The 25,546-nt window shown below is 40.3% G+C and overlaps 1 protein-coding gene across 1 annotated transcript in view; it reads right to left on the reverse strand.

Annotated features, from left to right (window-relative positions):
* Positions 1-10,499: 10,499 nt before the first annotated feature.
* Positions 10,500-25,546, reverse strand: part of col7a1 (collagen, type VII, alpha 1) — a 63,645-nt gene continuing 48,598 nt past the window's right edge. Inside the window, exons 88-116 of the mRNA XM_079340721.1 lie at positions 23,983-24,018; positions 23,364-23,423; positions 23,206-23,250; positions 23,076-23,111; positions 22,671-22,706; positions 22,535-22,594; positions 22,331-22,456; positions 22,164-22,235; positions 22,020-22,055; positions 21,867-21,926; positions 21,716-21,760; positions 21,279-21,314; positions 21,104-21,139; positions 20,380-20,436; positions 20,200-20,271; positions 19,944-20,015; positions 19,801-19,836; positions 19,632-19,712; positions 17,903-17,956; positions 17,738-17,791; positions 17,564-17,626; positions 17,414-17,476; positions 17,168-17,284; positions 16,639-16,716; positions 14,432-14,485; positions 14,238-14,286; positions 12,892-14,021; positions 12,457-12,582; positions 10,500-10,559 (exon numbers count right to left, since the gene is read on the reverse strand). Of these exons, the coding sequence (XP_079196847.1) occupies positions 14,005-14,021; positions 14,238-14,286; positions 14,432-14,485; positions 16,639-16,716; positions 17,168-17,284; positions 17,414-17,476; positions 17,564-17,626; positions 17,738-17,791; positions 17,903-17,956; positions 19,632-19,712; positions 19,801-19,836; positions 19,944-20,015; positions 20,200-20,271; positions 20,380-20,436; positions 21,104-21,139; positions 21,279-21,314; positions 21,716-21,760; positions 21,867-21,926; positions 22,020-22,055; positions 22,164-22,235; positions 22,331-22,456; positions 22,535-22,594; positions 22,671-22,706; positions 23,076-23,111; positions 23,206-23,250; positions 23,364-23,423; positions 23,983-24,018 (1,551 nt within the window). The 3' untranslated portion in view covers positions 10,500-10,559; positions 12,457-12,582; positions 12,892-14,004. The remainder of the gene's footprint in view (positions 10,560-12,456; positions 12,583-12,891; positions 14,022-14,237; positions 14,287-14,431; positions 14,486-16,638; positions 16,717-17,167; positions 17,285-17,413; positions 17,477-17,563; positions 17,627-17,737; positions 17,792-17,902; positions 17,957-19,631; positions 19,713-19,800; positions 19,837-19,943; positions 20,016-20,199; positions 20,272-20,379; positions 20,437-21,103; positions 21,140-21,278; positions 21,315-21,715; positions 21,761-21,866; positions 21,927-22,019; positions 22,056-22,163; positions 22,236-22,330; positions 22,457-22,534; positions 22,595-22,670; positions 22,707-23,075; positions 23,112-23,205; positions 23,251-23,363; positions 23,424-23,982; positions 24,019-25,546) is intronic.

Genomic DNA, 25,546 nt, shown 5'->3' on the forward strand with positions numbered 1-25,546 from the left:
GCAGGAGACAGAGACTGAGGCCCCCCTGTGAGCTTTCAACTGTCTCTTTTTCTTTGTTCGACCAACACGAAAAACACAGTGAATTGCCCTTGCTACTGATCTGAATCTCTTGCTAAAACAGTCACATACAAATGCAAAGCTAGCCAGTGATTAGGAGCATCTGCCAAACACCCACATACCATATGCCTGTGTCACTCAGCCAAAGAAAAATACAGAAAATGTGCACTCACAATCCTAGAAAGCAAACCAAAACATTATGAAACCAAAAGCTTAGGAACAGACACGTGTGCAAGAAAACATACATGTAAACACTCAAAATATTGAAGTATCTCTGCATTCCATCACCTAATGTGTTTTACTGATTTCCATTATTTCCCAGAATGCCTTTCAGCACCAGGAGATAATGCAAAAAAAGTCTTAAGAGAATCGTGTATCTCTAATTCTCTAAAAAGGCCTTTTTGTATGGTTTTCAAATGTCAGTACAAAATGCTGAGGCTATAAAAGAAACTCTCCGGTGATGTTAAAATGTGCCCTTTCCTTGTGATGTGTCAGATCCCAGTAAAGTTTTTGGTCAAGCCTCTTTGTAGCTGCACTGGAAATTCAAAAAGCCAACCAAACCAAGATGTTAATTATCCTCTTTAGTGTATAAAAAAGTGGGAAAGCATGTGTATATGAAAACTGGACCCAGAGAAAATGCTTAGATATGTGTCTCTGTAGTTAATATTTCACTGTAACCTCCCTGTTTTTTCCCTGAAGAGAGATTTCCCCTTCAGGCATCAATAAAGCATCAGATCTATTTCTCTCAGTGGCTTTATATTCTTCACAAGCTAGTGAACTTGAACACTCTGCTGTCATATTACTAGATCAATGCTGAATTAAAACATTTATTGAAATGATAATGCACTTACTATTGTCTCTGTGGTGTGGGTTATTGCTTCAGCCATGTTTTCTGTCAACAGCATGCCTGGCAGCGACCGGATTTTGTGTCTTCATCTTTCTGCTACAGCGTCAAAGATGCCGGTACAACCTCTGGTAAACCTGGCCTCAACCAAAGATTTATACATTTTGGTCTCATTTATTTCAATGGTACCTTTAGGATGTCAACATAACATTAACTCTCGACCCAGAAATGTCTTTATTTGGAAACGCCTTAACAGTGAGAAAAGTCAAGCACAGTATGTAAAACTGTGCAACCCAAGTGTGAAGTTTGGCTATGGTAGCTGGTGGATACTTTACATGTAAAGAAACTGAGAACCCAATTCGCCAGCACATTAAGGACTGACAAACCCTGTACCCCACTTTAGAAGATGTACGTGTGTGTGTGTGTGTGTGTGTGTGTGTGTAAAGATACAAGATACAACACTGACTTATTGTAAAAGAAAAGAAAAACTTTTGTGAAGCCTTTGTGGTTCGTCAAAATGACCTTGAGCTGAGTTTTAGGAAGGCAAACACTGATCCTTGAGCACATGGTGGCCAAAGAGGATTATGAAAGAGATAGACTGAGAAAGACTGCTAATAAAGAGAGAAAGACAGAGAGAGAGAGAGAGAGAGAGAGAAGATGATCTACAGCAGCTGTTTGATCAGAGTCCAGCTATTTACAGTTTTGCATTATGAATGAACAGATTCAAATGTACCTTTTTCCCTCACAAAGAAGGAAAAGCGGGGCACAGAGAGGCAGATCACTAAATGCCACATTTGAAGTGTGTTTGTATAAGCTAACAGTGTCCTGCATAAGGAGGGGGTAGACTGACAGCTTGATTTACCCCCTCATTAGCGTACCAAGGAAGTAACCCTGGACCTGCACTCCAGGTTGAATATCGAGTGTGTCACGATGACTGTGCGACCTGCCATGACGGGGCGAATCACCTTTAGCCTATATTCAGTGGTGGCTGTAAACTATAATTTTCCTGATGCTCACTGTGAGTCTCCTGGCTCATGCTTTTCAAATATGCCTAATGGGCTGTGAAATTTGTTTTATCTCGACGCACAGTATGACTACAGAACAATTGTGTTCTCTGTAGTCTCCCAAAAGTCATGAATTTGAAAATTGTTTTTTCACTCTATATTACATAAAGCGAGTGATTCCCAATTTACATGTACAGCTTTTCTTTTTTAACAGTACTTTTTAAAGAGTAACATGACAATATATAGAAAGTTTAACGAATGGGTAGACACTAAATACTCTGGTTAAGTAATAAAACACTACGAATGGCTCCCAGAAGAAAGAGAGAACGAATCGTTGAATAAAAGACGTTTTTATTTGACTGGATTATATTTTTGTCTTGTATGCATGAGTGAGCACAGGTGTTTGCATGACTAACCATTCACCTGTGCTCCTGCAGTCAAATCCAGTCAAGATATTTCTGGTTTGATTGAACCGCAAAGGGACTTTTTGATTGATGGAAGATGCAACGTTCACTGACCTGTCACTTCTTCCTCCCCTCCACACTCTGTCTCTTGGCTCTCTTCTTCCTGACCCTGCCTGTGACATCTGGATGGCATCAAACATCATTGGCCCCTTTCTTCATAGTGGTCCTCCTCTTCCTCATCCATATCAGTGACTTGACTCTTCGTCTGTGGTTATTAACCACAAACAATTTAGCCATGCTGCCTCTTCTGTGTTTTCTTTAATAATTCAATTCAAATTCAAGTTAAAAAAAACGTCATTTGTTCCCGGAGGGCAATTCAAAGGCACACAGAGCAGTAAATGAATGCCAGTGCAGTTATACTAAAATTTAACCAAAGATAAAGTGTCAAAATATTAGTACAAAATTATAATAAAAAAATACAAAGTTAAATACAAAAAAGAAGGTATAAGTGGACTGTGATTGGACTATAGATTTAAACAGAAATATATGCAGTTGTGAACAGATGTAAACAGAGTCTATGAGCCCATTTGATCAAAAACAATATATTACCTGTAACCTGCCGGATAAAATATGCTGAGTAGAGACAGAGAGCCTCTGAGCTTGGTAATGCACACACATACGTCCTTACAGACAGCCTCCATACACCCGTCTACTACAGGGATAAAAAGGAAATAATCTCTCTTGCCTCTCAAGTCTTGCTCTAAATGTCTATATCTCTCCATCAGTTCTACCCTTTTCTTTGTGTTTTTTTGAAGTTGAAATGTTGCAACATGCCACTAATCAGTCAAATAAAGCCTTGGAGGTAGGATTTATACAATCAATAGGTAATTACTTAGGAAGTCGTAGTTCTTGCATGAGGTCAGTTAGGCAGCAGAGACCTGAAAGTCATTGAGGTAATGATCCCATGGGTCCAGAGCAACAGCACAATTTTTGTCATTAAGGGAATGAAGATAATATTGAATACCACATTGAATATTTCACAGAAATTACCCTGAATGGATGTAGAAGTTAAGCAGAGTAAAAAGCAGAGGACCAACCTATTCAAATTCAGAAATGAACTGTAAACTTGAAACTGTAGCAGGATCTCGCTGACAAAGATGTCTGGCTGCTCCATACGGGCTAAGTGGGGTCAGAGCTCAACAGGCTGTACTGCAAACTCTAACCCTGACCCTGTCTGAGAGAGTAGGGTGACCTTGTAGCCAGCGCAAACAAACTACGGAGGATTGAAGAGCCATAAGTGTCATTAATAACAAACAGAATAACTACAGTCTGCAGCCATACTAGCGCTGCTCTGTGAGACCGTGTACAAGTTGATGCAAAAGAATAAATGCTAACAACAACATTTCCTGGATGAAGATTTTCTTGAGAGAACTTTTTCCTTATGGAGTAGTAATGGAGTAGTGATGGTGAAGGGAAATTAAATGAGTGTCCTAAATAGATTGTCAAGCCTCTTTCCAACATGTTTTGAAATAATGCTCTGTACAATGGGTTCTTTACATAAGTGTCTCTGACAAAAGTACAGTTGATATTAAAAGTTATCATGAGAGGTATACATCTGCAAGATCAAACTATGGTCACCTGGTTATCCATGACATCGTTCTGGGTGTTGCATCAGTCCCAACAAGCAGGAACTGCCTACAGGACCGTATCTTATTACCATATCCCCCTCTCTTCCAGTAACCAACAATTTCCACCACTCTCTGCTTCCTAGTCAGCTGCAAAATTACAGATCACAGATTTGCTTACAGTCAAGAGAGGGAAGTAGGGACAGATTGAAAGAGGCAGGAGAGAGATGGAAGTGAGAGAGAGAATAATGGATAGGGAGAGAAACTTTAAAAAATGTCAGGCTGGTCGAAGTTTGAGCATACATTTAAATGGAGCATTGGCTGCTGAGTGACAGCAGGCAAAGATGAGAAATGGCATATGCTAATTTGGGTTCATGTGCCTGAGAGATCCTGGGAGATTCTTCTAATAATGCTGAGACATTGGGACACTCAGGTGGCCTGTACTCATCACTGCCATAATGAAGTGAATATGCTAATAGCTGACTCATCTGCTGGAGGAAAAATTAAACAAAGTAAACAACACCTTCACTGCTCCCTGTTAGAATGTGCAGGAAATGGACACGAGGGGAGAAAATGTGAGGTGGCAGAAGAGAAATGGTGGGAGGAGGTGCAGCCTGACTTTAGCAATGAGTTGTTCATGCAAAATCTCAAAAGTTAGCTTTTTTAACAGCTCAGACATTGGTGACCTTTCAGTGTCTTTAGATCTTGAAACAAATCCTTATGCACAAATCTGCATAAAAATCAGGCTTCTAGTTTGAAGCCAGCAGAGATAACATGGCACCTAATACATATTGAAACTGCTTTGTGTTAGAGTGCTTAGGTCAGAGAGGTTAACCCACTCTCTCAGATCAATAGGCCGAATAACTGCTGAGGACAGGAAAACTGTGAGTGCTCCAGAGAGAGACTTTCGAGTCAGAAAGAACCTCTGATGCCCTGTTGGTCAACTCTCAAAAAACTGATGAGGGATCAAATAGAAGAACCTGTGGTCAAAGTATCGGGGGAATCTGCTGTGAACAGCACACCTGAGATTTACAGTAATCCTTCAGTGGACTTTTTTTTTTCATCTTTCCTCTAACACACATGCATATGGCAAAGACTATGTGTATGCACCCAAACAGGATTCACCCACAGACAGCATAAGTCTTGGTAATGAGCAATATATGAAGAGAGTAAGATATAGAAATAAAGACAGAAAAGATACGGCTCATATGCTAATATGGCTCAGAGGGTAAAAGTGAGATTGAGCATATATCTAGCATGTTACATTGCTATAGCAACAGCCTTTGTAGTTGTGGAGGGAAGTGGGTGGCAGGAAAATGAGCAAGAGTGAGAGGAGTGATGGAGAGAAAGAGAAAGAGAGAGAGAGAGAGTTGGCTCGCTTCTCTCTCTGGCAAGGTTCTACCAATCCAGCTCTCTGCCAACGAGTGACTCCTAGGCTTTGAACAGTCAAGGTCACAGAGGAGGAAAAATGAACAACTCCTAAATGTATTTGTGCATGCTCGACATCAGTGAGAGAGCCAATGAAGAGCAGTTCTGGCTCTTACAGACAGAGGGAGCCACCACTCACAGCAAGTGCTCCTTGAGACCCACTACAAATGAGAAGCATGGTGGCTGTGAGATACCCTTGAAGGGTCACAGATTTGGAAAAGGGGCTTTAATCTTCATTGTTCATTATTCAGATGTCTGTATCTGGCAATTATTCTAAATTTTACATGGAAAAACCAGTAACAGCTAACAGATTTTTAATTTTTTTTTGTAAATTCAGGCAAAAAAATATTTTGCATGCACAAAATATTTTTCATTTTTTTATTTTTATTTTGAGTGGATCTTTATGCCAATAGTACTGCTCATAATGTTGAAATAACAACATTTATATAGCTCAGAACATTATGCAGTGAGGCATAGTTCATAATTACATTTCAGCGTTGTCCAATAGTCACACAGACACACACAGACACACACACACATACACACATTAGCATAGGTATGTGAAGGACAACCTTGAGTCACGAAACCAGAGTGTGTGTGTGTGTTTACAGAGGAAGCCCTGGAGGTGGCAAAGTGAATATCAAATTAGATCAAGTTATTAAAACCCCTTGTTTAATAGAGACCTACATTTGCAGCCTGTCTTCTTAAAGCCACCCACTCCAGATACAAACACAGGTTTTTTATCCTCAAATGTCCTTTCAAAGACTTGTGAGAGTGCTCTGAAGGCTTCGCTGGCCGTGTAAAGCTGAGTGGTTACGGCTGGTGTGCTGATATCAGTAATGGCAGCTATTTTTAGGACATGTGAAATGTATCTCCAACGCACAAGCGATGAAGAAATATGTGTGAGTGCCAGTGAGCACACAGAGACAAAATCACACAGTCTAGAACAATTGAGCAGATTTAGGAGAAGGAAGGGAGAAGTGCGTGAAACCTATAAATGTATGCAAGGCAAATTCAGGCCTGTTTCTGCTGCGGGCACTACAGTGCAGTCATGTAAGGTGTATGTCACGAAAGCTGCTCATTACATAAGGCAGGTGATGATGAAGATTTATGGATAACTCTTGCTCAGACTAAGATAGACTCTGAAATGAAATTGCTTAATTACCTTTGATCCCAAAACACTCATCACATAAAATGTAAAACTAATCTCAGCTAATGACATTTAATTAGAGTATGAAACAGCTTTTAAACATTTTCTGGTCGCCTTTAACTCAACAGTCTGCTGCAGAATCTGTTTTAGAAACAGATCTTTTAATATAGATTTGGCCAAACATAGATCGAAGGTTTAATCCTGAGTGAACTGTAGCTACATTGCCATGTGGGACAGGAAGTAAGCTAACTCTAGCATACTATTCATTGTAATTTTGAGCGTCCTGTGCTTTCATGATGCTTTCTGTTTCGAGCTGCTCTTCATTCTGTTCTGCTGCATGTCAGTGAACATGTTAATCATTCTCATTTGAAAGTGGCATTTAATGTAAATACTTTAAATGAAAGACTCATCCACATAATGTTTGTGTATATTTTAATACAAACTACTGTACCATTGGAGTAACTTGTCAGTCAAAATGTTAGGTGTTCTGATATTGTTTTCTATCCTTTCATAAATCTTCACGTTTGTTTTAGAGCTGGTTACTGCGTCCAAGACAGTAGTAAGCTTTCGTGTTTATGTAAAGTCCTTTATGAAATGACGTAAACCCCATTCACAGTTTTAGATTAACTAATAAGCAGTGAGCCTGACCATATCGCACAGCATTATCATCAATTTCAACAGAGCCCTGTTTCACAACGCCCAAATAAACAGCTAGAAAAAAACATGTTTGGTATTAAAACATTTCTGGGGCACATGTGACCTCATGGTTAGTTCACACGACCCTTGTACAGAGGCTGTAGTCCTCAAAGTGTGCAGCCAGGGCTCAAATCCAGCCTATAGGTCTAACCACTGTCCTGTCTCTCTCTAAGCCAAACATGAACTCTTCCTTTCATTCCACTTTACAAAAGGTAAATCTAAAATATCCGTTTTAAAATGTAATCATTTATTGAAAGGTATATCTATATCAACGTTAGCCATAGCTTACTGGCCTGGTTCGGTGTATGCCAGTGTGATTGTGCTTGTATAGGAGAGACAGGTTCTTACCCGCTGGTTTTAACTATTGCAAGCCACCAGCAAGTTTGCAAAATTTAAAAAGCTACTCCCCGCCTTACATACTGTATATCCATTATTAATACATAAATGTTAGTAAACATATAGTGAACATTCCATGTTTGAATTGCCCCCCGGGGACAAATACAGTTTTTTGAATTTGAATTGAGTTCCTTCAGGGTTAATGATTGATTAAATCTTGACTGTCCTCCTACTATTACAATTATATGCATTCATTTAATTACTGAGACCAAATATTGTATTTTTTAGCCAAATTGTTGGCTTTAAGAGGCTAATGGAAAACAATAGTTTTAAGATGGAAATTAAAAATGTCAACACTGAATACCTGAATAATAAACAGAGCAAAATGTCAACATCATTGCTATATGTTAAAGTGTGGCACAAAGAACTGAGTGTCCTGTCATGGTCTGTCACCCTTTCAAAGCAGTTAGTATTACATCCACATCACTGTCAGCATGTAAGATTGTCCTCGACCAGAGTGCACATCATCTGTGAAAGCTGTCACACAGCATCTTGAAAACACATATAATCCAGCCTGAGAAGAAGTGGCCTGAGAGAACATCTGAACTCAATTCAGTAAAGGAAAGGCTCGAGGTGATGGTGAACTTGTGTGTGACCTGTTGGAGTGTGATGAAGTGGACTTGCAGTCACTGTTTTTTTACACCGTGGGGAAATCAAGCGAGGGTAGAGAGCATATGGAAAAACTGAGGACGGAGCAGTCATGGCCAACATGCAGAAAATCCTCTCATTAGAAAAATCTGCTGATGAAATTAAAACATCTTGATCAGTCACACACACATCTCTCTCATATCACTTGATCTTCTACATTAAGCCCTGCATTAAAAACTCATGCAGTGAATTTCCATTATTAAAGTATTCATTCATTCATGTCATGTGATGTGATTTAAATGTGTTGTCAATTGTTGTTAGAGCTAAGCTGCTAACATAGTGTTAGCATTAAAATATGAAAATGACAGAACTCCAAACGACTGTACTTTAAACTCAGTTCTTTGGTTTATTAGAAATGCTTATATGTTATATAATACAACAGATACCAAGGGGTTTCTCACTATATAAAAACACAAGCTTCCATCTTCAATACACAGTATAAAAATACCGTTAAAAATAGCACCTTTTTCTCTGGCAGGTAAACATGCAGTCAAGATCACAAACACAACTCCCTCCCAAAAATATAAAAACACATTATTTACAAAGCATTGGCAGAACACTGTGCTTGATTCTTCATATTTAATACAAAAATGTTACTATTATTTCAGCCAAATATATGTTCTTGTGAAGTTAATAATTAATAAAAAACTATGTACTATTATAGTTAATATTAATTTTTTTTTGAAGGCTTCAATCTACTTGTTGGCTTTTTAATTTCAACCAAATGAAAAATACATCTGGTCTTAAATTAAAAACAAGAAAACGAGACAATGTGAGTAAAAAGAATCCTGGAGAAGTACATTTCTTCCTTAAAGGGACACTGCAGTAAGAAACAATCTGTGCATGTTTCTATGAATCTGAAGCTACTTGTGTAAACATTTTGAAGTCAAGGATTAAAGAGGCTGCTAGTAATTGTCTCAGAGACGCTATGCTCTAAATAAAACCCTCCAGAACACATAGCTCTGCAAACTTTGTTATTTTTTACGATGTAGTGCTGATAGTTATACAGTCTGTACATTAAAGCATGGGCACAGTGATAAAGAAAATTATGAAGTAGTATCCATGCAGTAACCGCCAATTTAGTGAGAGGTGTAAAGTTTGTGGAGTTTGTTAAAAAATGGGCCTTTTTATATAATATTACCATCTGGATTAGAGAGGGTCTACAAGTGCTTTCATTTATTGGTGATTATTATGCATCAAGTAGAAAAGTATCAAAATAAATTGTCTTTAATTTTATGGCAGCATAATATCATCATGAAGTCATTAGGAAAACACCTTCATTTAAAAAAGGAAACACTGTTCAAATATAAAACTTTTTTTTCCTTTCATCAATTGATTGACCTGCGTCTCAAACATTGAAGCTCTATTCTCTCACAGAAAACACTTTTAAGATAATGTTCACCTAATAAAAAGGTTAAAACAAAGCTCTGGTAAAACAAAAAACAAAAAAAAACACTGAAGTCAAAGAAGTCAATCTCTCTCAGGGGTGAACTCATTTAACTGATCATCACTTCCAAACAGAGAGAAACTTCAATCAGATAGTTTGTTCTGGTAATTAGAGGAGTAAAAGGCTCGCCATAATGGTATTTACTGAAGGATTATTGCATCAGACTGGAAGGTGTCAGATCATTTGTTCCCTTTCTCTCTGTATGCAGAAGGAAATCTCATTATCTTTGTGCAGCATGAAATGGAAAAAGGTCCTGAAGCACCTTCATACTTGGGCATAGTTATACCTGTGAAAATCAGAGTGAAGGCTGATAAAAATGTTGCTTCTAGGTGTGCAAATGTTTATATTTCTCTTTTAACTTAATAAACCATATATATTGTCTTTTTCTTGGATTTGAGGACATGAAACAAGGAGGCACTTTGGCATCCCCTCTCAACCTACGCTTAAGTTTGGTCGGGTTTACAGAAACAATAAATAAACAAAAATTGATCATACATGTGACAAAATAAATGATCAATAAAAGATAAAAAAAAAGGCTAAAATTCCTGCGCTGAGGAGGGTTAGGCCACAATCACCGTGCTGTCGTCAAGGGACCTGACAACAGATCAGTATTTAGAATGCATATGTTCAATATGTAGGAGAAGTTTGTTCGTGTGTGTTTGTGTTTGTTTAAGTACCTTTGACCTCCCCAAGGCACGCCTCCTCACACTCCTCCAGCTGAAGGAAGCGGTTGCTGTTTCCTTCACAGCCGCTGTAGATGAAAGGCCTGCAGGCCTGAACCTGATTGTTAAAGTACCAACGCATAGTGTATCGCCCACAGCTGCCCTCCTCCAGTGGCAGAAGGCACAGGTCTGCTGGAGCTGTGGAACACACACACACAGACACACACACACACACACACACACACACACACACACACACACACACACACACACACACACACACACACACAAAAGTGAGGGAGAGCACATACAGACTGACAAGAGGCTCATGCAGTAAGAGCAGACGAGGAGAAAAGGAGCAGAGCAGCAACACAGGGCAACAGAGACCCAAAAAAAAGCATCCATCACAACTGAGCTATATCAACACCAATCTTTCTTTTTTAAAGATTCTTTAGATGCAAAGTTAATCATTAGTACTCTTTAGTTCTACTCGATGCATTTCAATAAATAAACAGCCAATGCAGCCTGACACATGCAGGGAGGGCCAAACACCAGACAGGCAGTAACCCTTTGTAAATCCCCAAAGAGGACAACAGCACGAAGAGGTTTACCTTCCCCTGAGACTCCCCTCTTGGACCTGACTGATTTGGGTTTGACTTCTCTCAGAGGTGCAACTCTTACTGCTTTCTGACCATGAACTGTTGCTGCTTTCTTAATGACAGCACTGGCTGAACTCTTTGCTTGAACTCTGACTGTTTTGTCAGTTTTATCTTTGACAGCCTCACCTGTCCAAACACACACACACACACACACACACACACACACACACACACACACACACACAGACACACACACACACACACACACACAGACACACACACACACACACACAGACACACACACACACACACACACAGAAAAACACAGCATTAAAACAAAAGAAGGGATACAAATACATTATTGTGTAAACGGAGGTTTATAGATCATATATCTACATGAAAGAACATGGACTGAGGACGGTGTGAGCCTGTAGCAGGATGTGTTCAAAACCAACACAGCCTCAGAAAATGACAAAATGAGCACCAAGGGAAATGCATAAATAACATGAGACACGCTCCTCCAGCACAAATTGGATTATGTGCTGATTGATTAAATCAAATTATGGGTCATGAGCATAAAATTTGTAACGCCCTCTTCTGTTTATTATCACACGAAACAGCAAAGTTTATAGCATGTAAAGCAATTGAATTAATGTCGGGGTCATCATTGTGTGACTTAAATTAGTTGGCTTAAGGGGAATCTCGGAATTACAAGATGTGGTTGTCTTTCCATATTTTAGTTTGCTGTGCTCTGATCTGAATACTTAATTTAACTCCGGGATTTCGAAAGAGATAAAAACCAGTTTGGAAGACAAACACTTGGCGGTCTAAGTTAGTGAGACAAAAGTTGTTTGGAGTCAAGTATTATTACTGATCTGACTCTCAAAGAAAAACCTACAAAAACAAATGTATACTGTGCTGTATGATTAAGGTACTGTTTAGATTCTTGACAAGTTGTCTTATTATGGACCAATGCAATATGAATACAAGGCAAAAAGAGACAACTGTCAAAATGAAAGTACATCTAAGTTTAGGAACTTCAAAAAAAACAAAAAACAAAAAACATTTAAGGTGGTGCTGCTTTCGAACTACTCACTGAGCGGTCCAATAGTTTGTGGAAACAGCTTAATGTTCTAGGGCAGACTGTCTGCACCTTTTCATTTAATTAATAGATTATTGAGTCTCCATCCTCTGTGATTGTCAGAGAATTACATTGATTTCAATGTTCTGAGCTGGCACAAATAATTTGGTCGGACACATCATTGTATAAACTAGTTCCTCAGGCATAAGGGGCTCTTAAGGATGCAAACTGTGTGGTCTGATGAGAAACAGTTTGCTACATAGGACTCTGTTTTCAGCTGTACTTTTAAGTTTGTAAAGCTTTTCAGACAATATATTTAGGTCACAGTATTTCCCCTGGAACCAGAGTTTGTTAGGTGACACTCAGCATGTAGGAAAAATGTCATTTCCCTGCATGATAGCATTGGACACAGTACCATCGCTCTGGTTGGCAGAGGGAGCGAAGAGGAGCAGCTCATCCAGGGGCTCGTCGTAAGCCTCGATTGAGTAGATGTGTTCATAGTCCGGGTCGTTGGTGTTCACCACCACATGAAGCTCACGGCCTGAAGGAAGAGCAACACCACACAAGTCAGAGATCCTTCAAATCAGATGGGGAACAAAAAATGAAATAGAAGCAATAACCAAATACTTGAACACGTCCAGATATGTTCAGTGACAAGAAAAAAAACATATTATGCAAAAATGGAGTCCTCTGTTTTCCTGTTGAGAAAACAACCCAGTGTTGAGAGGTCTCCATATGTGGCAACACCGAGTCACACCTTGTTGTTAGGCACGGACACAGAGACAGACACATACACACCGAGATCAAGGTGACAGACAGAGCAACAGACAGACACACTCACCCTCCTCACCCTTCAGGGCCACTTGTTGCTCCGCAGCAGGCTGAGCCCTGACCGTGGGCGGGAAGCGACTTACTGGGCCTGAACCTGAGAGAGCCAGATACAAGACAGGGGAAGCGAACATGGACACAGAGGGAGCAGGGACAGGATTCAGGGAGTGAGGGAGACCAGGTAGGTGTTACATAGGAGGGAAAAGAGGAAGGAACCAGAAACAGAAGATACTGGTAGTAAAACCTTCAGCCAAAACAACCCCCAAGACATCACAAAAACCACTCCAGCCTTCCAACATACACACCGGCTAAAAGGATTTACAAAGTTTTTGTAAGAAGTTCACACGGGGCCATCTTCCAAAAACTAACTGTAATCCTTTCAGGACTTGTGTCACCAACAACCAGTCCAATATTTTTTTACTTGAATCAGCACTGATTCAATAAAAGCTCGCTTAATCTGACTTATTTTTATTATGAAACACACATCTGATCACTTGGAGAGTAATACACAAACATGAATTAAATGTTTGTCTTGGCGTTGTTTTCATCAAAGCTCCATATTTGTTAACAGCCTGCCACACAGCACTGGTCACATGCTGCTGCTGCAGCTGCTGCTTCAAAACACTGATGAAGTCTTGCAGCAATAAAGCGCTCAGACAAACACATTAGTTCAAACTTAGTGTGTGTCTGACTTTCTTTAAATACATGTACTTAGAGTTGTTTGTTGTCATTCACTTACACTGTGAGAACATTTGACATTCACATTTCTTTAGTTAGGGCAAATAAGGTAATTCAAAGAAAACAAATGTGTGCAGTCATATAAAACTGATTTGAGCTGGCATATAGCACATAAATATTTTAGTGTTCTCAAATAAATCCCATATAATAGAGGGGAATTATTTCAGTCTACAGAGGCTTGAATGGTGAGGCATTTTAATCATTCACGTCCCACATAAATGTGTTACAACTGCTACTGCACTAGAGCAATTGATATGAGATACTGTATATGAGCCTGACTGCTCTGAGTACAGACTCTGCAGCAGCATATGTACTATACTACAATGCTGTGACTCATGCTCAATCACGGCCCGTCTGTCCACCCTTCTCCCTCTCTCTCCTACTGCAGCCGAGTGGCTCACTCACCTCCGCACGCTGAGGATCCGACAGATGGACAGGACGGAAGCAGAAAGAGAGGAGAAAATAAAGGTCAGTCAAAAAGAGTCACTGCTGTACTTCTCTGCAGCTACTTCGAAACGGTGTAGAGTTGCGCTGGGAAGCTGTGACTCACTCGCTGTGATCACCATTTGAAGTTCAACTCGGGGACAACTCTTTTATAAATTAGTAATGCAGGCTGCATGAAAGACTCACCACAGTGCTGACTCATCTCAGAGCGCACGTACTCTCTGACCTCATCTTCCTGAATTCAAAATAAAGAGGGGGAAAAGGAGGAAACTTAAAAAAAAAACAAGAAAACAAACACAACAATAATATAAGCTCTGTGCAAGTGTCCTTTTGTGATGGCGTCTTCAGATTGAGCCCAAGGGTTGGGATCAAGCACTGACCGTCATGCCTGGCTCTCCTCTCTCTCCCTTGGCTCCATCTGGACCAAGCTCTCCCTGCAATATGGACATGTATCAGAACACACAGACCCACAGAGAGGCTGGCAGCACATTACCGTAAATTCCGTACTATTGAGCGCACCTGGATATAAGCCGCACCGGCTAAAAATAAGTACCGTAAATTCCGTACTATTGAGCGCACCTGGATATAAGCCGCACCGGCTAAAAATAAGTAAATAAATGTATTTGTACATATATAAGCCGCACTTGATTATAAGCCGCAGGTGTCCACGCTATAACAAGAGCTATTTACACAGACGTAGGCTACCGGTAACATCCGCAAATACTGTAGCGTCCGTACGGACGTTAAAGGACGACGAGAGCGTTCAAATAATAACTTTTAATAACCCGATCACTGTCGGCCGTGACCACGCCGTTTACAGCGGAGAACAAAACCATAACTTGCCGTAACAATCCAACTCTCTCCCCCAGCGTTCTCTCATACAGCCACTCAACACGTTCTCGCTGGTGCATTCACTGACTCTCCACATAATCGGAATTATGAACACATTATCAACTACTGACTTTACAACATGAACCGTTACAATACGAAGCCTAGCCGACGGTGTCTGTAACACGGCTGATGAAAAAGATGACCGTAATATATTTCACAAGAAAAAGTCCATCCATTCACTGCCTCAGAATGACTTCATTACTCACTTCCTCAGTCTCTGTTGTCGCTGTCAGTGTCATCTTAACGTGCAGCAGCTCTGTTAGCTTCTTTGACAGCCAGGTCGATCGCCTTTAACTTGAAAGCTACATCATATGTATTTCTCCGTGTGTTTTCCATGATGAGGGTGCGTGCATGAAGCGCAAAATGACTGATATTAAGATCCGACGTGACGAAGTCAAATGTTTTTGCGGCAGAAGCTCATTGTCCCCCCATAAAAAATCCATGCATTAGCCGCACCGGAGTAGAAGCCGCAGTGCTCGAAGTGTGAGAAAAAAGTAGCGGCTTATAGTCCGGAATTTACGGTAAATAAATGTATTTGTACATATATAAGCCGCACTTGATTATAAGCCGCAGGTGTCCACGCTATAACAAGAGCTATTTACACAGACGTAGGCTACCGGTAACATCCGCAAATACTGTAGCGTCCGTACGGACGTTAAAGGACGACGAATAATAACAAATAATAACTTTTAATAACCCGATCACTGTCGGCCGTGACCACGCCGTTTACAGCAGAGAGCAACACATAACTTGCCGTAACAATCCAACTCTCTCCCCCAGCGTTCTCTCATACAGCCACTCAACACGTTCTCGCTGGTGCATTCACTGACTCTCCACATAATCGGAATTATGAACACATTATCAACTACTGACTTTACAACATGAACCGTTACAATACGAAGCCTAGCCGACGGTGTCTGTAACACGGCTGATGAAAAAGATGACCGTAATATATTTCACAAGAAAAAGTCCATCCATTCACTGCCTCAGAATGACTTCATTACTCACTTCCTCAGTCTCTGTTGTCGCTGTCAGTGTCATCTTAACGTGCAGCAGCTCTGTTAGCTTCTTTGACAGCCAGGTCGATCGCCTTTAACTTGAAAGCTGCATCATATGTATTTCTCCGTGTGTTTTCCATCATGAGGGTGCGTGCATGAAGCGCAAAATGACTGATATTAAGATCCGACGTGACGAAGTCAAATGTTTTTGCGGCAGAAGCTCATTGTCCCCCAAGAAAAATCCATGCATTAGCCGCACCGGAGTAGAAGCCGCAGTGCTCGAAGTGTGAGAAAAAAGTAGCGGCTTATAGTCCGGAATTTACGGTAAATTAATAGACTGACACCGGTTACATTTACTACATGCAAAGTCAAAATGAAAAGTTCAATATGTCTTATGTACTAACTGATGAAAATAGAACTAATACAGTGTATATATATTCCTGTTTTAGTTCTGTATCGTTGTCTCTCTGGGTACTATTACAATTCAATTCAAAAAAATTATTTGTCCCCGGAGGTCAATTCAAAGGCACACAGAGCAGCAAATGAACGACAGTGCAACTATGCTAAAACACTTGTATGGCCACAAAATATTTTATAACGTTTTCAGATGTTTTTGATGGAGGTCCTGAGAATTGTTAGAACTGAGGGTGTATTTGTCTGTCAAAGATTGTTCCTAAGAAACAACAGGAGACACATACCTGTTCTCCTCGCTCCCCTGGGATTCCTGGGACACCACGAGGACCCACCATGGCGGGACCAATTGGACCTCTCTCTCCCTGACAAGTTACAACGTACAAGTTTTCAAAAGTAAGACAATTTTAGTGAAAAATTAAAGTGTAACTAGGTTGAATCTAGTGTATCTGGGTTTGAATGTTGCCCTGCTCTGTCACCTGTTTCCTTAGTTTACTTGACGATCCAGCGAGTTGTTGGATCGTCAAAAGGAGTTGTTCTTATATCTTAAATCCCAGACCTGTTTTACATGACCCATACATTTCTGTTACGAATACTGTGTATGTTTGTACATAGCCTGTCTGCTGCCCTTATGTCTTCTTCTCACTTGTATATTGTGTATTGACATTTCTTTTTTTATACCTATGTTCTTCTTCACAGTGAAGTCTGAGTACTGACATTTCTGATGTTGGACACATTTGCTTGTATAAGGAGTGATTATAAAATGCATCTTGTCTAATTTTCTCGTTACCAGACCAGTGAAGTAAGGATAGTCACCTTCTGACCCTGGAGCCCCTCTGGACCTTTAGCACCAGTTGGTCCCTGAGCTCCAGACAGACCCGGAGCCCCATCCACTCCTCTTGGACCAGGAGGACCAGGCACCCCAGGTGGACCCTACATGAAGCACAGAGACTTTAAGTTATTTACCCCAGGATTCCTATAGTTTTTACAATATTAGGCTGATGTCAGTACATTTAATTTCATTCTGTTTGCACTGTATTCAAATTACATTAAGCTTCTCACCCTTTCACCTTTCTCTCCCTGAGCTCCTTTAGATCCTGCAACTCCGTCAAAACCACGGTCACCCTGCGCACAAAACATGTTGAATTTGAAAACATTTATTTTTAAAAAAGATAAATCAATTTTTTTTATTAAGAAATACACAGCACAGACCTTGGGACCAACTATTCCTTCTTTTCCGGGTGTCCCTGGGGGGCCTGAAGGTCCCAGTTCCCCCTGGAAAACACAGACATCATGGATGTAGAGATGCTATGTCTTTAAAAAGCACGCACAAGCTTTTACAAGAAAATATGATTCCTGGTTCTCTACCATAGAGACAGCTCATACCTGTTCACCTTTTCTCCCTGATAGCCCTGGTCGTCCATTAATACCAGAATCCCCCTTAAACACAAGTACAAGTGCAAGTACTTAGAACACAGTACAGAACAAGATAAAGGAATTTCTGACAACTTTCTAACATTCACACAAAATCTAAAATTGCCTAAAGACAACCTTGTCTCCTTTGGGTCCATCACCTCCACAAGCCCCCTTGGGTCCTCGGTCACCCTGGAAACAAAAAGTCCATCACTGAAGATGCTTGTGAAACAGACCACCAACTCTTCATGACAGATATTCCATCCACATACAGATGGACTGTACATTGCTGTGCAGCGAGAGGGTGCAGTGCTATAATTTAACTTAAATGCAGAGAACTCTGAGAGGTTGTTGCCCGCTTTTATCTTGACAAGCGCACAGTAAATAATAATAATAAGTATAATCATACAGGCAGTTTTAAATACAGTTTTTAGTTTTAGACAGGGTGCGAAATACAGGGAGTCTAGGAGGGTCTGAGACTCCTTGAATGACACTCAAGCCCCAAAGCCTCAACAGCAACATTTTGGGGGGGTCTCTGTAAAAAAATCACCTGCAATTGACTTTATATACTGAATATAAAGAGAAAAAGAGCTACGCCCGCAGTTAGGTCTTTAAAGGTCCGTGGCAAAATCTTGATGCATGAGTGGCATATGCCGTTCTGGTCTACTTATTTACATATGCCACTTACAAACCACTCTATGGGGAGGACCCTTGAAAATGTCAAGGTGTGCCACTGAACCATTTAGCCACACTTATTATACCAAAATGAATAGTTTTACTTTCCCACTGGGATGATGGGTATGAAGCTTTGTCTGTAATGTGGTGACAATAGAACACTGCATGTCAGTTATTTTTTTGGCGGCATGCCAACACGTCATCAAACTTTGAGAGCCCGCCATGGCCATGAAACCTTCTGGATTGCGCAACCTTGAATCTTGAACTTGTTTACTTTTATTTTTACACCAAACATAAATTGATTAGATGAACACTCTCTCAAAAAGTGTGTTCAAACACCTGCACCCTGAGTGAAGTGTCTTCAAGATCTTCAACTCAGTTCAGTTGGTGGTAATGTCATTGATGTCATTTATTTGTTCAACATCATGGCTCTGAAAATCTGTTCCGACTCTTATGAGACTGAGCGATGCAATGCACTACAGGCCAAGACAAAAACCCCTTACAATTTGGATTCAATGACTCTCAAGCCCAAATAAAACCAGTTTGAATTGTTTTTATTGTTTTTAAAATGTATCTAGCTTTGCTCTGGTACAGCTATAATTGAAGAACAGACTCAGTTACAACTGTTACAAAAAAAATTCAAACCAGTGAATTTCCCAGAAAGTTGACATTTTAATTTTCCATAGAGTTAAAATGTCCCATCGTATCCCTGACGATTTATTTGAACTCTTCCAGAGAGGTCTGTGCTGCCTGTTACACTTCCTCTTGTGTGTCTTTTCTTTATACTTCTTTCTCCTGCTGGCCTAACCTTTCAAAAATAAAGACCCTTTACTTTACCTCATGTAAAAACAAACCAGTCAGATGTCACACCTCTAGGCAATGGCCCACGTCTTTGATTGATTCAATGATTTAAATAGAATTCAAATGAATAAATGAAGTGAGAGAAAATGTCTTTCAGGATGAGCAAACAAATATTTTCAGGTATTAATCATCATAATGCAAGAATGAAAGCAAATGTGCTGCTTGAATATTTATGACACGTTTTGTGTGACTTCTTTTCAATCATATGAATTTCATGCTACTATGAAGTTGTGATAATCACCACCCACCCCTGAAAGGGCTTCAAGGCTTCCAACCGCACACAATGAACACGCATCTGTCTCCTGCATAAACACACAAACAATGCCGATACCTTGATTCCTCTCATTCCAACGATGCCAAGCTCTCCCTTATCCCCCTTCCGCCCCAGCAGCCCGTCTTTTCCTGATAAACCCTGGAAGAAGAAAAAGAACAAAATCGTCCCCTATTTCGTCGACAAAATAGTATATAAACAAAAAATGTGCAAATGAAAGAACACAAACCGGTTCACCGGATACTCCTGGTTGTCCGGCTTCACCCTGAAGACAGAAACAGAATTATAGTGATTAGAGCAGTAAAGTTTTTATCTTTGCTATCTATAGAATCTGAATAATCACAAGGACCATTTATGCTCCGTGTTACTCACCTTCTGACCCCCGGGGCCACGGGCTCCAGGAAATCCAGTGGATCCTCTTTCTCCTGGTTCTCCCCTCAGACCCTTAAATCAGATACACACACAGAAATATTGGTATTGATAATTTGTAATATTTAGACTGTGACATCTTATCTCTGGTCTTGGTACTGCAACTTAAACATATCGTTTAAATGTCATATTTTCATGGATGAAATACAATTTAGAGATTCATAGCGCAAAATCTTCTGGCTAAAACAAAACAATGTACCAGCTCCCCAGGGGGTCCCTCTTGTCCTTTAACCCCTTTTTCTCCCTGCACACCTTTGGGTCCCCTGTCACCCTAAAAAGGAGCAAGAGGGAAATCAAAAACAAGCAAAACCAAATATACGAAGCACAGACATTAGTGGATGTTTTGTTGAAATAAACATTGGGACCCCTGTTCACTGACTGTTTCTCCTTTGTTGCCCTTTTCTCCAGCAGGACCTCCAACCAGCACAGTGTCCCCCTGTGAGAGACAAAACAGATGGCTTAACACCCAAAGCTAAAACATCACATCACAATGTTTCATACAGTTTTAGTTAAGGAAGATGTTTGGCTTCAGGCCTTTCTGACAGACAGCCTTAAGGCAGCAGCAGGTGAGGGAAAAAGAAAGCAAAAAAATAAAAAAATAAAAAAAATAGAAGGAAAAAAGACCAAGTTGGACAAAACCAATGACTTTCACCAGGGATGCACTTACCTTACCCTAACTGTAGTTATTAAAGTGGTGAAATGTGTTAGTAATGTTGTGAAATTCTCAGAAATCAGGGACCAAATCTACTTGTTTGGATTACGGAACAGATCATGAAAAGTTTGGCCCCCTGGTTTTATAGAGAAATACCTTTCATGCAGAAAGTCAGACAGGCAAACCCTCTACAACATGCATCTGATATCTTTTCTTAGAATACATGACTTTTTGTATTAAAGCCTGTTAACACTGTGTGTATTCATATATTCCTCCTGCCATCAACAGATTAGATCTTATGAAAGAGCTTGTGCAAAAAGGCAACATGAGTACAATGCATTTTCCTCCTCAATTTTTATTCGCCTGTCGTCTTTACAAACACAAACAAATACACAAGAAGAGAGCGAAGGATCAGGAATGCAGCTTATTGGATATTAAAATGCGCACACACCTTCTCTCCTTTGTCACCTTGCAGCCCTGCGTCTCCCTGAACAAAAAAAGAAAGATTGAATGCAAAATATTTCATTCAGGCGAGTAAATTTAATTCACTACTTTACATAAACGCTCGAGGGACAAAAGCTAGCACAATGTCACATAAAAATGGAGAATAGAGAGGCAATGTTCACCTTCTCTCCTCGAAGTCCTCGAGCCCCTGGTGGACCCTGATGAACACACACACACGCACACACACACACACACACCATGCTATCTTATATACATCTTTAAATTGAAAAAAAGTTTGAGCATTTTTCAACTTTGCACCCATTTCTTTGGACAGCAAACTAAACTGACCCATCAGGGTGTACAGTTTGATTGTGCAAAACTTGATTGGACTGGAAATGTTCCTAAACCCTGTGAGGGGGGAACATGTCTTGAAGCAAAGACTATTCTTGTGTGTTTCCCTTTATACCTCTGCAGAGACCCATTACTGGTGAATTAAGCATTTTAAAACACTCTGAAGAGGATCCTAAAAGGTTTAAGTACGAAGTACTTCTGTCAGCAAGGCACGTTGTGTTCCAGCGCGATGGATTAAAAAAGATGACGTAAAAAAAATGGTGATTACCGATGACCCTCTCTCCCCATCCAAGCCAGCACGACCCTCTTCTCCCTAAGATGTGACGAACAGAGAAAGGGAAACAAGAATACACAAACGTAAGGATCCATCACCTGAAGGCAAATTCACACCAGGTCACATGTTAATGACACACTCTTACTCTGGCCCCCGAATCTCCTCTCTCTCCTCTTGGACCGGGGACCCCTACACCCACTTCTCCCTGGAAACAGAAAGAACAAGTACACCCTTCGAACAAGTCCATTTAAAGTCTCAAGGTATGGAGCCAGAAATATGTGTAGGCTTGGACAATCACCTTGTCACCTTTGACCCCATTGGTGCCAGGGGTGCCCTAGAAAACAGAGTATCAATCGTTAAGTCCTGAGCCACACTTGTTTTCGTCCATTTACCTAAACTTTGCAACTAATCACACAATCTCAAACACAGGATTCAAACTCACTGCTGGTCCAAGAGGTCCAGGAGGACCAGGAGGTCCGACGTTGCCTGCTCGGCCTGCAAATCCTTGGAGACCCTGAAATGACACAGTAATAGTTGAAATAAATAAAAAAACTGAATACAATTAAAGACCGAAATAAACATTGTTGAGTTATCAGCAAATCCACAGACCCTCTCCCCTGGTGGTCCTAGAGGTCCTGGTTGTCCAGCTTCTCCCCTTGGACCTGGCTGCCCTGCCCCACCTGGCTTGCCCTGCAGCCCAGGAGGACCTGCTGAACCAGGAAGGCCGGGATCTCCCTGGATTAAAGTGACAGCTATATTTTAGAAGAGTGGTAGATTGGCTAAATCTAATCACAGTCTCTAGATGCTTCTTACCTTTAAACCCTGAGGCCCATCCCGACCAGGAGGACCAGCGAGTCCAATTCCCTTCTCCCCCTGAAACACATATTTTTACAAACATTTCACACGGTTCAGGTTTGTCATCAGGGAAATAAAACTCAAAAAAACTTACCTTATCCCCTTTTGCACCTGGAGATCCTTTTGCCCCCTGCAAGGAAAACAATATTAAGTTGTAAATTCAGAATGGCTGATGTCTTGCATTTAAAAATATAAATCACTGCTTTTTAACAATGTACCATTGTTTAAATAGTTTGACAAATGTTTGCCTTCCAAATAACAGCGTGGCACTCATTATTATTCTTGTGCAGACATGTTTATTTATCATCAAAGTTAACATGCCTTGTTAACCTGAAGGTGAACAATCAACACGTTGGACATCACAGTAGACTACAATTGACACTTTAAAATAGAGAGTCTGGAGATTGAGACTTTAATCACACTGTGGGAAAGTTAACAAAACAACAGCCAATGCCCAATCTAAACCTGAAACACATAGAAGATGAAGCTGATTACTTACCTCTTCTCCCTGCTCCCCTTGTTCACCAGCCACTCCCTAAAAAGATTAAAGATGAAAACATGTTGTTTGATTGACATTTTGAACACCTGTTTTTTTTGTTTTTTTTTCATTGGAGTATGATAATACTCACTCTCTCCCCTTTGGTACCAGCAGCACCTTTATCTCCCCTGGTACCCTATAAGACAGCATAAATCATGTGAACATAACATAACATAACTTCACAACATTTTCAGTGAGGTTTGGTGTCTCTGACTGGGAATGAACTTCTTTTGGTTTGACCAGACTCACCTTTTCTCCAGCTAGACCTCTCTCCCCTGTCACACCTGGCAGCGTTTGGCCAGCCAAACCCTGCAACAACCAAATTCATGTCATATGTGTGCTTCATTGTATACAGCTTTCAATTTCTTAACTAGGCTGCATTTTCTGAGCATGTATGGCTACATTTGATACTTTGATTTAGCATTAAATGTTAAAGACTAGTCAGTGACCAGTCAAACTGCAGGTATATTTTTTGTATATACAGCTTTGAACGCTGTGGACTGATGGGACATTCACAACAAATGAAGAGTGGACGGCAAAGTTTCTTGGACACAAAAAATGTAATTAATATGGTATGATACAAGTTGCAGTGCTGAGGTTTTAGTTTGTGGAATGGGATAGACGTGAAGGTCCAGTGACCCTGAAAATCTTATCAGATCATCCTTTAGTTCAAGTTTAAATTTTTGCTGGATTTTAAGTTTATCTTCTCATTTCTGTTGCACCAAAAGGAGAAGGCTGTACACGTGTTCGTACAGATGGCAGATGAAAGGACTCGAAACAACCTGAAAACATAATGTCTCGGCTGTCACCAGCACAGTTTAAAAAAAGATTTAAATAGCTTCCTCATTGTTAAATGAAGGTGACTCACCCGTTCTCCTTTGGGTCCAGGGGGTCCAGCCACAGCCTGTTAGAGGGAAGAAAAATGATGGACATTAAATTAATGACCTGCTCTGTGCCATATAGCATAGGGCTCTCATTTATAAATACATGTATATGTACATAAAAGTCTTGGTATACCCAGCCTACAATTCAGTTTTCCAGCTGTTAAAGGTAAAGATCCTTTACATGTACAGAGATAACAGATAGAACAAATCCTACTATGTAATCATTACATTACAGGAAAAAGACTTAAGATTTTTGGAATCAAAGCCAATCAATCCTTTAGTAACAAACTAAATTGTGAATCAATACTTTCCTTTGCTAACCATAAAACCATGAGGCTTAATTTCTAGAACATTGTGTCAATGTACAAATTCCTGACTCAACATATGAACCAAAGTGGAATCCCTCTTTATGGGACAGACTGTAACAAAAACAGTTCACTTCATCCTTTGATAGTAGAAAGTACAATGTCACTTAATTCTTGTTTCTATGTGTTTGTGCATGCATGTGTGAGTGTGTGATCAAATAGTGGAGCTGCTGAGCAGATGGACAAGTGTGGCCTGGTTATTTATCAAACCGGTGAACTCTCTGACAGTGTCATCGCAGCTCTGCTGAAGGTGCTGAACCTGAGGCTGTCAACAATGAGGGATCCGTTCAATACAATCTGTTGACACAATTCGTGTCAACATCACAAACAGCAGGAGTGACAGCAAAATAAAGAGCATCTAACACTATGGTAGCTCCATTTTTTTTTCTTTTTGAAAGCAGAAACTGCAACACAGGCAACGAAAAGGACCCAGACACCAATAAGTAATCCATCCGGTCGTGTGATCCCTTTGTTTTACACCAAATCAAGAAAAAGCATAATAGGAAAACAAACAAGGGAAAGAGCATAAGAACAGCGGGGCCCATGTGGGTCAGATATGGGCTGGTGAATGGGCCCCATCTGTGCGGCCTGGCTGGGTCCTGGTTAACTTTGTCCAGGGGTTCCATGGTGGCCCCATGTGGGCAAGCCCAGATGGGCTCAAGGTGGGCATTACATGGGCCCTAGCTTAGACCCACATGGGCAACCCAGGATTCTCCCATCTGGGGCCCAAACTAGCTGGGCCCCATGTGGGCTGAATATGGGTCCCTGATGGTACTCATAAGGGTAGTAACCATTATTATTATGGGCAAACAAAGGCTCTTTTTACACACTCTTGCAATACAGTTATTGTGTTAAATGCTATAATAATAATAATAATAATAATAATAACAACAAAGAAATCAGTATTACAATTACTTCCTTTTTTATTTTTATTTAAAAATGTATCAAAGATATCATTTATAAAACATCTACAAACATTAAAATAAAATCATGAAATAGAAATTGCTTTCACAGCTTTTATTGTCCTTTGTTTCTTGTAATGTTTAGAAAATGATCTGAAGTAATCTTAAGATGCACTGGAAGTTTGATTTATTTATTTTTTATTTTTTTTAACTTGCATTTAATGATAGACGGAAGACATAAAACAGGACAAAGGGGAACAGTAGGGGAAGGGCAGAGGAAG

The sequence above is a fragment of the Symphodus melops genome, assembly GCF_947650265.1.
Source record: "Symphodus melops genome assembly, chromosome: 4".
Taxonomy (NCBI): Eukaryota; Metazoa; Chordata; class Actinopteri; order Labriformes; family Labridae; genus Symphodus; species Symphodus melops.